Consider the following 13,465-nt stretch of genomic DNA (forward strand, 5'->3'; position numbering starts at 1 on the left):
CTTGTCCCTTGGCCCCAGACTTCTGCCAATGTGAGATGAGGAAACCTCCTGTCCTTGGCTAGTGGTACCAAACTCCCTGGCATAGTGTCAAGGACAGTGGATTCAGGATTCTTAGTGGGCTTGAGAAATAAAATCTGACTATGGAGCAAGGAACAAGAGGAGACAGAAGGTCTAGGCTCTAGTTTAGGTTGGAGGCTGTCAACATCCCCGAGGTTTCAGTATTCTCTTCAAGAAAAGGAGGGATTGTCCTATGAAGTCTCTTTCAGTGCTGTGAGTCTTTAAAAGCCCAATCTGAAAAGAGATGTGTGCATTTTTGTGTCTATGTCTGGGAGAAGTGGTCAAGGACTAAGCTAGCTCATGGCTTAGAGTATCACTCCTGGTTCCTGGTGAATGCTAACAGTGGTCTAGATAATCCTAGACAGAAATGGTTACACATTTCTCTGAGACCTTCAAGGTAGTTTTGGCAGTGGGTGTACTTTTGCCATATGCTCAGCCTAGGCCAGAATAATTATATTCCGTGAACTACCAATAGGAAATATTGGACTTAGGGATGCCTGGGTGGCTCAGCCTCAGCGGTTGGGCATTTGCCTTCGGCTTTGGGAGTGATCCTGGGGTCCTGGGATCAAGTTCCGCATGGGGCTCCCTACATAGAGCCTGCTTCTCCCTCTGCCTATGTCTCTGCCTCTCTCTGTCTCTGTCTCTCATGAATGAATCAATCAATCAATAAAATATTTTTAAAAAAGGAAATATTGGATTTAAATCCACAGGCTGATAAAACTTTTCGTGTATTACAAGGTTTTGTTGTAAAACCTCCAACATCTCTTCCTTTCAGCACTGCCCTCACTGTAGGAACCCTGAGTCTGCTCTGCTGCTCCCTACCTCTCCTTGTTGCCCGAGCAACCAACTTCCAGGCCTGCCAGTGTCCATGCAAATGGACCTCATCCACACCCCTAATTAAAAAAAAATGTCCAGTTTATTTTATGTTTTCTTTTTTAAGATTTTATTTATTTATTCATAGAGATACAGAGAGAGGGGGAGAGGCAGAGACACAGGCAGAGGGAGAAGCAGGCTCCCAGATGCGGGAGCCCGATGCGGGACTTGATCCCGGGTCTCCAGGATCGCACCCTGGATTGAAGGCGATGCTAAACCACTGAGCCATCAGGGCTGCCTTTATTTTATGTTTTCTTAGAGTCACTTGCATGGTTCAGGATTCAAAAAGTGTATTTTATTAATCAGAAAGGGAATCAATACCAGGTGGGGATTACTTGCTTGCTTATCAAAAGAATGCATTTGATATTTATTTGGGAGAACATTTTTACCCTGGTGGGGGATGAGGACTCATAAACACGTGATCAAAAATATTTCTATCACCTTGGGAATTCTGGCCAATGAAATTGCTCAAGCAATAGCAGCTCAACAAAAAGCATTAGACTCTTTGGCCTGGATGATAGAATGGCCTTAGATTCTATTTTGCTGGAACAGGGAGGGATATATGCAAGGTAATTAACTCTTCCTGCTGCATTTACATTACTTATTCAGCTGAGGTAGAAACCCACCTAGACAGGTTCAAGCCACTTGGCTGCAACAAATTTCTGCCAAAGTCCTGTGAACAGAATTGGGATTGGTTTTCTGGTCTGTTTTCTTGGATTCCTCAAGGGATTTGATCAGCACTCTGGGCATTAACCCAAGTGGGAGATCTATCTGCTCTTTTTATGATGTACCTACTCACACATGTGGCATGAGATGCTGCTTGAAGGCAGCAAAAGCAGGAACTAACTTGATGGTTCTCCAAAGCTTTGAAGTTAGGCCAGGTGCCAGAGGACTCACAGTTAGGAGCAAACCAGTTCCATTCCTCTAATCCTGATCTTCGCCCCTCTTCAGCCAGAAGTAGCTAGAGCAGTGGTCATCCCTCAAGACTCAGGAGTGACTAGAAACAAGTGGGGGGAGGGGAGCTGAAACCTGGTGTGCAAACTCCTGCAGAGCCCACAGCTGCCTCTGGCCAGTCTTGTAGCCCTTAGTTACTGTTAAAGAAACCTGTAAAATTGTCTCAGGAAATAACATTATGTTGCCTCCTGAAAAGTCTGTGGGATGCTATTCTGCTTGAGATGACAAACATAATGTGCCATTTTTGCAAGAAAATAATGATAATAGTTTGCAGCTTAGTAATAGTCACAGGATGTAAAATGTCTGCCTTTTAGAGATGACATCATGAAACACAATCTGCTGAGAATGTTTTGCAGTTCCCGGCTCCTAAAGAGGAACAGCCAGGCCCCTGCAGCAGACGACCACCTCTCTACAATCACACCAAAACCATACCAGGAGATGCCAAATGAGAGAAGAGGATCAAGAAAGGAAGTATTACAGTAGGTCCAATCCCTAATCAATCAGCATGATCCAAGAGCCTGAGACCCTAATCCTGAATTTTCACCCTTTATTTTATTTTTATTTTTGTTTACTTATTTTTTTAAGATTTTAAGATTTTTAAGAGAGAGAGCACTAACTGGGGTGGGAGGGGCAAAGGGAGAGGGAGAAGCAGGCTCCCCCTTGAACAGGGAGCCCAACTCAGGCTTGATCCCAGGACCCTGGGATCATGACCCAAGCCAAAGGCAGATGCTTAACCAACTGAGCCACCCAGGCGCCCCTGGATTTTCACCCTGTAAAAACCCCTGCTTGCAAGCCAATGGGGAGTATAGGACTGTGAGCATTAGTTCTTCATTCTCCTGGGTGATGTGACACCAATAAATAGCCTATTTTTCCTCACCCCAAAAACAAAACCAAAAAGCCAAAAGTAACTAAAGCAACCCCCCCTACCGCCGTGCCAGACAACCAACCAACTAAACAAAATCAAAATCCAAACCTCCAAACCCACAAAATTAGAAAAATGTAAAAGGGTACACACTGAAAGTTCTCTTGCCAACCCCCACCCAGTTCCCCTTCCCTCCAGCAACCAATATTAACGGTTTCTTCAAAGCTTCTTGACATTCAAAACTTTTAGTTTGACTTCATTTCATCCACCTCTTTCCTGAGATCACCCCCTGCTGATTGACAGCATCTGGAACTGTGTCCTTTCTGAAATTTGAAATGCCAGAGCCCCATTCCCTCAGTGACCCTCAGATCTCTCTCTCCTGGGAGGCAGCAAGCATCCCTGCCCCAGGTCCCAGGGAGACCTCCAGGCATCCTGTCTTCCCCTCTCTTCCTGTCCACCTGGGTACCACTCTCAGCTGCTCTGACCTAGCAGCATCCTTTACCTGGGTTCTCTGTGCACCAAGGAGAGCCCCTCGGCCCACCACGCTGTGCTGCACACCTGCCCCCTCTCTTGAGTACCCCTACCCTTCTTCTGATCGCCTGCTCTCAGCAGCCCAGAGAGCCCTCCTTCACACCCCAGATATCCCTTTCTTTACTCATCCTTATCTCCCTTTCCTTAATTTCAGAACTTGTTGAAAGTCCATCCTTCTTCCTACATCCCATTCTTCTTCTTCTTTTTTTTTTTTTTTTAAGATTTTATTTATTTATTTGTGAGAGACACACAGAGAGAGGCAGAAATATAGGCAGAGGGAGAAGCAGGCTCCATATAGGGAGCCCAATGTAGGACTCAATCCCGGGACTCCGGGATCATGACCTGAGCCAAAGGCAAATTCTCAACCACTGAGCCACCCAGCTGTTCCCTACATTCCCATTCCCCCCCCCCCTTTTTTTAAGATTTATTTATTTATTCATGAGAGACACAGAGAGAGGCAGAAATATAGGCAGAGGGGGAGAAGCAGGCTCCCAGCGAGGAGTCTGATGTGGGACTCGATCCCAGATCCCCGGCTCACGCCCTGAGCCAAAGGCAGATGCTCAACTGCTGAGCCACCCAGGCTTCCCTACATTCCCATTCTTTTTTTTTTTTTTTTTTAAGATTTTACTTTATTTATTCATGAGAGACACATACACAGAGAGGCAGAGACATGGGCAGAGGGAGAGGCAGGCTCCATGCAGGGAGCTCGATGTGGGACTCGATCCCGGGATCCTGGGATCACAACCTGAGTCGAAGGCAGGTGCTGAACCACTGAGCCACCCAGGCGTCTCACCCTTTCTATTATTGAGGTGAAATTGACAACATAAAATGAACCATTTTGAAGTGAACAATTCAGCAGCATTTAGTACGTTCACAATGTTGTGCAGCCACCACCTCTGTCTACTTCTGTCTCGTTCCAAAACATTTTCATCACCCCAGAAGGAGCCCTCTCCCTGTTAAATTGTTGCTTCCCTCCTCCCTCTGGCTCTCAGCAGCCACCAGTAAGTGTTCTGTTTCTCTGGAATGATCTGTCCTGGATGTTTTGTATAAATGGTATCACACACTATATGGCCCTGTGTCTGGTTGCATTCATGTGCCGTAATGCCTTTGAGGTTCATCCATGCCATAGCGTGTATCAGTAGTCTGTTCCTTTTTACGGGCAACTGATATTCCGGTGTATGGATATACCACAGCTGTTTTTTTCATTCCTCTTGTTGATGGACGTTTGGGCCCTTTCCACCTTCTGATGATTGCGAATAGTGCTGCTATGCACATGTCTTTGTTGAGAACCTGTTTTTAATTTTTTGGGGGGTATTTACCTAGGAGTTGAATTCTGGGTAATATGGTAGTTCTATATGTAACTTTTGAGGAACCACCAAACAGTTTTCCACGGCTGCTGAGCCATTTTATATTCCTACCAGCACATTTCTCCACATCCTAGGTCTCACTTATTTTCTATATATATGCATTTTAAGCCATCCTTGTGGGTATGAAGTGGTATCTCATTGTGGTTTTTATTTGCATTTCCCTAATGACTAATGATGTTGAGTATCTTTTCATGTGGTTATCGGTGCCACTTGTATACCTTCTCTGAGAACTATCAATTCAAGTCCTTTGACCATTTTTTAAAAAGATTTTATTTATTTATTCATGAGAGACATACACATTCAGAGAGGGGGGGGAGTGGGGTGGGGCAGAGACACAGGCAGAGGGAGAAGCAGGCTCCATGCAGGGAGCCCCATGTGAAATTTGATTCTGGGACTTCAGGATCACGCCCTGGGCCAAAGGCAGGTGCTAAACTGCTGAGCTACCCAGGGATCCCTCCTTTGACCATTTTTAAATTGAGTTGTTTGCCTCTTTGTTGTTGAATTGTAAGAGTTATTTATATATTTTGGATACTAGATCCTTATAAGATAGGCAATTTACAAATATTTTCTCCATTCTATAGGTTGTCTTTTTCACTTTCTTGATAAAATGTCTTTAGATTGGGACACCTGGCTGGCTCAGATTGCAGAGTGTGCGACTCTTGATCTTGGGGTTGTGAGTTCAAGCTGTGTGTTGGATGTAGAGCTTACAAAAAGAAAGGTAATAAAGTCTTTAGGTGTACAAATATTTTAAATTTTGGTGATGTCTAATTTATCTATTTTTTTCTTTTGTTGTTTGTGCTTTTGGTGTCCATATCTAAGAAACCATCCCCAAGGGATGACTGCGCCTGGCAGGCTCAGTCAGAAGTGTGTGTGATTCTTTATCTAAGGGCCATGAGTTCAAGCTCCACATTGGGTGTGGAGATTACTAGAAAAATAAACAAACAAACAAAAAATGACCAAATCCAAGGTTGTGAAGATTTACTCTTATGTTTCCTTCCAACCATTTTACAGCTTAAGCTCATATAGTTAGGTTGTTGAACCATTTTGAGTTAATTTTTGTATATAGTGTGAGGTAGGGATTTTATTTTTTTTCTTTTGCATCTGGATATCCAGTTTTTCCAGCACCATTTATTGAAGAAACCAGCTGATTGAGTTTTGATAAGTCACTGTGTTTTGGTATATAGTTTCAAAGAATTTATTGACATTGCTATGACAAACCTTCTTCCATTTACATCTACATATTTATGGGAACAAAATTTTTGGTTCTTACATCTACAAAAATGAAAAATAGGAATAGAATTCATACTGAATCCTAATTCTAGCAATAAATAACATTCACCCATAAATACATGAACTAATTGAAAAGAAAGTGACCTAACCATCTTATTTAGAATTGTACTTCTTTTTAAGAAAAATATTACAGGGACGCCTGGGTGGCTCAGTGGTTGAGCGCCTCCCTTTGGTCACATCCTGGGCTGAAGGGGGCACTAAACCGCTGGGCCACCGGGGCTGCCCTAAAAATTTATTTATTCATGACAGAGAGAAAGAGAGGCAGAGACAGAAGCAGGCTCTACACAAGGAGCTTGATGTGGGATTTGATCCCGCAACTCCGGGATCATGCCCTGAGCCGAAGGCAGACGCTCAACCGCTAAGCCACTGGGGCATCACTCAATTCTTTTTTTTAAAGTAGGCTCCCTGCCCAGCGTGGAGCCCAATATGGGGCTTAAACTCATGTGACCCTGAGATCAAGACCTGAGCTGAGATGAAGAATCCGATGTTTAATGAACTAAGCCACCAGGGTACATCTAAAAATTCAATTTTTAAAAAAGTTTATTTATTTTAAGTAAACCTATACCCAGTGTGGGACTTGAACCCACAGCCTCAAGATCAAGACTTGCTTGCTCTCCCAACCAAGCCAGCCAGGTACCCATAAAATTCAATTTTAATCTATATACATATTTTCGTTGCAGAGAATAGAAGACTTTCAAACATAAGCCATATTTTATCGAGATAACATTTTGGTGGGTAGAAAGGGAAAATATGAATTCAGAAGAAATGGAACATGTCAAGTTTCTGACTTTTTCTGTTTTGTTTTGTTTTTTAAAATATTTTATTTATTTATTCATGAGAGACAGAGGCAGAGACACAGGCAGAGGGAGAAGCAGGCTCCATGCAGGGAGCCCGACGTGGGACTTGATCCCGGGACTCCAGGATCACGCCCTGGGCCAGAGGCAAGCGCCAAACCACTGAGCCACCCAGGGATCCCCAAGTTTCTGACTGTTACAGAAGAGAGTGGTCATGGGCTTTTTAATGAATCAGAGAGGGTGTCGTTAAGAGTGAAATACCACTTTTTAAAAAGGTCAGTGTTGGGGACCTGGGTGGCTCAGTGGTTGAGCATCTGCCTTCAGCTCAGGTTGTGATCCCCGGTTCCTGAGATCGAGTTCTGCCTCAGGCTTCCTGCAGGGAGCCTGCTTCTCCCTCTGCCTATGTCTCTGTGTATCTCATAAATAAATAAATAAAATCTTCTAAAAAAAAAAAAAGTCAGTATTTACAACACACTGGAAATTGCATCTTTTTGCAATGACTTAAACATTTCAGGAACATTTTAGGTAGTAGTATAAAAATGTGCAAGGAGTGCCTATATGGTTTGCAATTTTTTAAAAACACGAGCAAAAGAGTGAAGAGGAAGTGCTTCTCACACTTCATTGTGCATGTGAATCATCTGAAGATTAGTTCAAGTGCAGATGCTGAGCTTGTAGGTCTGGATGATGCTTGAGGTTCTGCATTTCCACAAGCTCCCAGTGAGGCCAGTGCAGCTGGTCTGTGGACCACACTTTGAGTAGCAAACATCCATACACAGTAGGCCCCCCCTTATCAGTGGGGGATATGTTCCAAGACCTTCAGTGGATGCCTGACACTATGGATTTTCTGAATCCCATATGTGCTACTTGTTGCAATACATACACACCTATGATAAAGTTGAATTTATAAATTAAGCACAGTAAGAAATTAAAAAGAGTAACAGAACAAAACAGAAAAGTGCTTACAATATACTATACAAAAGCTATATGAATGTGGTCTCTTTCAAATTTCTTATTGTGCTGTACTCACTCTCCTTGTGATGACCTGAGATGATAAACGGCCTATTCGAGAGATAAAGGGAGATGAATGCCTGGCATTAGGCTCCTGTTGACTTGATCCACTTGATCCGTCAGAAGTAGGATCATCTGCTTTCACACTGAGGTTGACTGCAAGTGACAGCAGCTGTGGAAAGTGAAACCTCGGATGGGGGGTACTGCCGCAGATAACGGGGTATGGCCCTGGATATAGGGGTACTGCTTTGGATAAGGGAGGTACTACCGTGGATAGGAGGGCGCTGCTGTGGATAGCAGGGTTACTGCTGTATTCCTACTAGTGGAACTTCTGGGTGATGGCATCTTCACATGTTCTACTCCCCTGCCCAATGCTGAAGGATCTTCTAAAGTAGTTGTACCAATTTACACTCTGAATGGCAGTGGACCTGCTGCTGCTTGTGAAAGGTCACTAAAGGTTTCTGGTTTCCAGCACTTGCCTCGCTTGAGCTTTCTGAAGCTGGTGGCACATTTGACAGTGCTTGTTTGATACACTGCCTTTCCCTGGTTTCTGTGACACCTTTCTTTGAGCTTCCCTTCCTACAACCTCAGGCTGCTCTGCAACCCCTCACTCTCTTCCTTTGTCCATCTGTTAACTGTTGGTGTCCTTGGCCTCTTATTCTCCTTGTTCTACCTGGGCGATAGCTGGTGCTTTTAAGAGGTTGGTTATTACCTGGAGGAGTGTGGTGGCTAGTTTTATGTGTCACCTTGGGTGGACTGTAGTATCAGTCGTTCAGTCAAACACTAATCTGGATGTTTCTTGGAAGGTGTTTTTGTAGATATGATTACCATCTACACACAGTTGAATTCTATTTTTTTTTTTTACAGATTTTATTCATTTATTCAGGAAAGACACACAGAGACATAGGCTGGGGGTGGGGGGAAAGCAGGCTCCCCTTGAGGAGCCTGATGCGGGACTTGACCCCAGGACCCCAGGACCCCAGGATAATGACCTAAGCCAAAGGCGGACACTCAACCACTGAGCCACCCAGGTGCCCCAGCTGAATTCTAAGTAAAGGAGATTTTCCTGGATAATGTGGGTGGACCTCATCCAATCAGTTGAAGGCCTTAGGAGCAAAAACTGAGGATTCCCAGAGAAACTCAAGACTATAACATAGAAATCTTGCTTCAGTTCCCATCCTGCCAGTCTGCTGTACAAATTCGAACTCAAGACCACAACATCTGGGGCCTCTGGGTGGCTCAGCGGTTGAGCGCCTGCCTCTGGCTCACGTAGTGATCCTGGGGTCCTGGGATCGAGTCCCGCATTGGGTTCACCACAGGAAGTCTGCTTCTCCCTCTGCCCATGCCTCTGCCTCTCTCTGTGTCTCTCATGAATAAATAAATAAAATCTTTAAAAAAAACCAACCCACAACATCAACTCTTCCCAACCTCCTGTCTGCCTGTGGATTTTGGACCTGGCAGCCTCCACAATTGCATGAGTCAGTTCCTTAAAATCAATCTCTTTGTATGTATGTATTTATTTTTAAAGATTTTATTTATTTGAGAGAGAATGAGAGTGAGAGAGAGCGAGTGAGAGCACAAGCAGGGGAAGGGAGGGGCAGAGGGAGAGGGAGAAGCTGGCTCCATGCTGAGCAGGGAACCTGATGCAGTGCTTGATGATGCGGCCTTGATCCCAGGACCCTGTGATTAGGACCTGAGTTGAAGGCAGATGCTTAACCAACTGAGCCACCCAGGTGCCCCAATCTCTTTGTATTTATGTTTCTGCTTCTCTGGGAACAATGACTGATACAGACTCCCACCAGACTTGCCTCTTGTGTCTGGTCTAGGATATCTGTCTCCTCCTGAATGTTCTAGAGGTAGTTAAAACACAGTATATCCTGGATAGAGTCTATTCTTTTTCTCCCCAAACCTGTTTCTCCATTTAGGTGCCTCTATCCATTCCATCACCCAAGCTAAAAACTTGGGATTCAATATGGACTTCTCTTGGCTCTTCATCCTTCATATATACTCAGCCACCAAATCCCTTGCCCATCCATTTAATAAATATATGAGTTCCTACAATGTGCCAATGCGGAGCCAGTGCTGGTGGCTCAAAGAAGAGTAAGAGACATTTGCTGAGGGTGTGGAGAAACTGAAAGCCTTGTTGATGGGAATACGAAAAGGCACCGAAAACACTATGGTGGTTCCTCAAAAAAAATTAAAAATAGAATTACTGTATGATTCAGAAATTCCATGTCTGGGCACACATCCAAAAGAACTGAAAGCAGGGTCTCAGAGATATTTGTACACTCATATTCACAGCAACATTATAGGAGCTAACACATGAAAACAACCCAAGTGCCCATCAGCAGATGAGTGGATGAGCAAGATATGGATACACATACAATAGAATATTACTCAGCCTTAAGAAGGATGGAGATTCTGACACATGCTATGGCACAGATGAAACTTATGGACCTTGTGCTAAGGAAAATAAGCCAGACACAAAAGGACAAATACTGTATGATTCCATTTATATGAGATACTTGGAGCACTCCAAATCCTAGAAATAGAAAGCAGAAGGGTGGTGGCCAGGGCTGGGGGTAGGGGGATGTTTAATGGGTACAGGGTTTCAGTTTTACAAGACAGAATGAGTTATGGAGATGGAGAGTGGTCATGGTTGCACAAAATTTTGAATGTGTTTAATATCACTGAACTGTGCACTTGAAAATGGTTAAGATGAGCGGCAGAGGGGTGTCTGGGTGGCCCTGCTGATTAAGCACCTGATTCTTGATTTCAGCTCAGGTGGTGATCTCGTGGAACCTGCTTAAGATTCTCTTTCTGCCCCACCCCCAAAAGAAAATCATTATGATGGTAAATTTTATGTGTATTTTACCTCAAAAAAAGTTTTTTTTAAATAAATAAAAAATAGATTTAATAGTGAACAATCATTTTATTTTTTTAAAAGATTTTATTTATTTATTCATGAAAGACACACAGAGAGAGGCAGAGACACAGGCAGAGGGAGAAGCAGGCTCCCTGCAGGGAACCCGAAGTGGGACTCAATCCCAGGACCCCAGGATCACACCCTGAGCCAAAGGCAGTTGCTCAAACGCTGAGCCACTCAGGTGCCCCAAACAATCATTTTATTTTATTTTAATTTTTCTTTCTTTCTTTTTTTTTTTTTTTAATTATAGTCACACAGAGAGAGAGAGAGAGAGAGAGAGAGGCAGAGACACAGGCAGAGGGAGAAGCAGGCTCCATGCACCGGGAGCCCGATGTGGGATTCGATCCCGGGTCTCCAGGATCGCGCCCTGGGCCAAAGGCAAGCGCCAAACCACTGCGCCACCCAGGGATCCCCGAAACAATCATTTTAATACAGAAAACTGTCCTTTCAAATATAACTCTTGAAGAAAAACCTATTTTTTTAAAAGCTAAAAATGCATATCCGCTTATTGGACACATTTTGCTGCTCTTGTTGGTTTCCCAGGAAGCTAAAACCTCTCTAATATTTCACTGCCTTTTAAATTGAATAATAAAATGTTAATTGATTTAAAAAAAAGAAAGAAAGAAGGAAAGAAAAAGACGTTTCCTACACTCAAGATGACTACAGGTAATAAGTAAGCAACCAGAGGATGCTGGGGCAAGTGCTGAGACGTGGGCAGCCCAGGTGTCGGGAGAGCCCAGCGGACAGCACAGAGGGTCTCCAGAGTCTGCCCCTCAACACTTGTCTGGGCTTTCCTTCCCCACTGCTTTGGGTCCATGTAGCCCCTGGTCTCTTGCAAGGATTAAAATAGTCTCCTAACTGGTCTTCCAATTCACCTTCCACACTGTTTCCAATATAATATATTTGAGATGCAGATGAAATCATATCACTTCCCTGTCTACAATGTTGTATACTTAATTGCCTTTTAAGCTGCCACCCTGGCTCCCGAGTAGGGCAGACTCCTTCCCGGTCTCATCTTTCTGTGGCCTCTTCTTCCCTCTCCCACCCTAACCCTTCCTAACTTACCTGCAGTTCTCTTACCTTCTTCCAGGGTTCCAGACTCCAAGCCTTTCCCTACACAGATTGCTTTGCCTGGGCTGTCCTCTCTCTTCCTTGTCGGGTGCTTAAATATTCATCTTTTAAAGCTTATTTCCGGTTCCCATATGGAGCCTTTCTGAGCCTCTGAGAGATCTGATACCCTACTCTCTGTGTGTCTGTGAACTCTAGATGCATCCCTATCTCAGCTTGTATCGGTCAGAGTGGCTAAGCAAATGCTGCAGCAACAAATAGCACCACAATCAGTAGCTCCCCATGCCTGTTTATTACTCACTGATGCTACCTGTCAGTGAGTCAGCACAGTGGTGGTGGGGGCCTCTCTGGTCATCAGAATCACTTGGGGATCCAGGTTAAAGAAGGCTCCACCAAAAGAGGGCACCAGAATATCTCATGTCGCATTGGCAATTAGCACTTCTGCCTAGAAAAAACAACCCATGTGGCTTCTGCTCACATTTCATTGGTGAGAGCATGCCATGTGGCTATGCCTAACTTCAAGAGTGCTGAGAGATTCAATACCAAGTGCCTGGAAGAAGGCAAAAAATAGGAAAATTGGAGAACAGCCTCAATGACTACTGTGGCTTGGTGCAGTGCTTACCTGCTTCCATCTCTTCCACTGGACACCAGCGATGCCAAGTCATCACAGGGTCCCTGCCCTTGAGCAGTTTGCGCTCCAGCAATGGGCAGAGACCCATAACCCAATGGATTGTAATTCTCCATGTTCATGTTACAGTCTGGGTTTGGCTGGCATGTTGGTTGGGGAAAACCCATGAAAGAAGAGCAATGGGTCATGGGAGAGGCAAGTATGACAGCGACAGTCTTAATTTGCGTGTCCCTGAAAGCAGAATCTGAGATGTGGGTTTAGGCAGTTAATTTAAATGATTCTAGAATGCAGAAGTAAGGCAGTGTGATTTTGGGAAGAAGGAAAAGCCAATTTAGGACGATTGGCTGTTGTGCTCGATGGGAATGCGACTCCACTGGAATTTTCTGAGGAGGGAAACAGAAGGTCTCCAGAAATTGCCCACCGGAAGGACAGGAGGCAGGAGCATTTAGCCACCAATTTCTGTTCTCTGATGAGTGGCAGGTTGACTCTGGGACATTAGATCCCTGGCCTTTCCCCCTTGTGTTTGCCCACTTGTCACTGAGGCTCTGGGAAAGGCCGGGATTTAGCACAAGGTGAGTCTGAGCTCCAAAGAACTGTCCAGGCCAGCCACTGCTGAAATCAGAGAGTGGCACAGAGGATACAGGGCACAGGAAATGACTGCCCCAGGGGACCTCATGTTTCCTAAATTACTGCTTTCTGTCACTTGCTGTGCTGGGTGCTAATTTATGGGCCTTTCCCTCATTCAGTACAGCAACCTTCCTGGCGTAGGTTTTATGGTGATTTATAGAAAGATGGTAGCAAGTCACCAGAGCAAGAATAATAGGTGGCTCTGACGGAGTGGCTTTCCTTTCATCTGGTCATTTTTCTAAACGGTCTATCTCAGAAGTGGGATTTTAAAAATACAGTTATGATGGGGCTCCAGAGGACTGACTCATGCTAACAACGCTCATGAAAGACTCATGTATAAATGGCTCATTTATTGATTTCCATGGTAGGTGTAACTTGCAAGATGATTTGGTACTTACGTTCCCCGAGCTTTATCATTTATTCGTTTGATGTTTTTATCATTTATTCGTTTGATGTTTTTGACAGCACCTGTTGTGTGTG

At 44.3% G+C, this 13,465-nt stretch overlaps 1 protein-coding gene across 5 annotated transcripts in view; it reads left to right on the forward strand.

The window, feature by feature from the left end:
• Positions 1 to 13,465, forward strand: part of C2 (complement C2) — a 40,364-nt gene that overhangs the window by 3,000 nt on the left and 23,899 nt on the right. For 2 of the 5 annotated variants that reach the window (XM_072728851.1, XM_072728827.1), the window contains exon 2: positions 2,241 to 2,363. In XM_072728851.1, the coding sequence (XP_072584952.1) occupies positions 2,330 to 2,363 (34 nt within the window). In that variant the 5' untranslated portion in view covers positions 2,241 to 2,329. Of the gene's footprint in view, positions 1 to 1,018; positions 2,364 to 13,465 lie in introns of all 5 variants that reach the window. The other 3 variants (XM_072728837.1, XM_072728818.1, XM_072728845.1) reach the window with 2 other exon arrangements.

Source organism: Vulpes vulpes, chromosome 1 (assembly GCF_048418805.1).
Source record: "Vulpes vulpes isolate BD-2025 chromosome 1, VulVul3, whole genome shotgun sequence".
NCBI classification, from domain to species: domain Eukaryota; kingdom Metazoa; phylum Chordata; class Mammalia; order Carnivora; family Canidae; genus Vulpes; species Vulpes vulpes.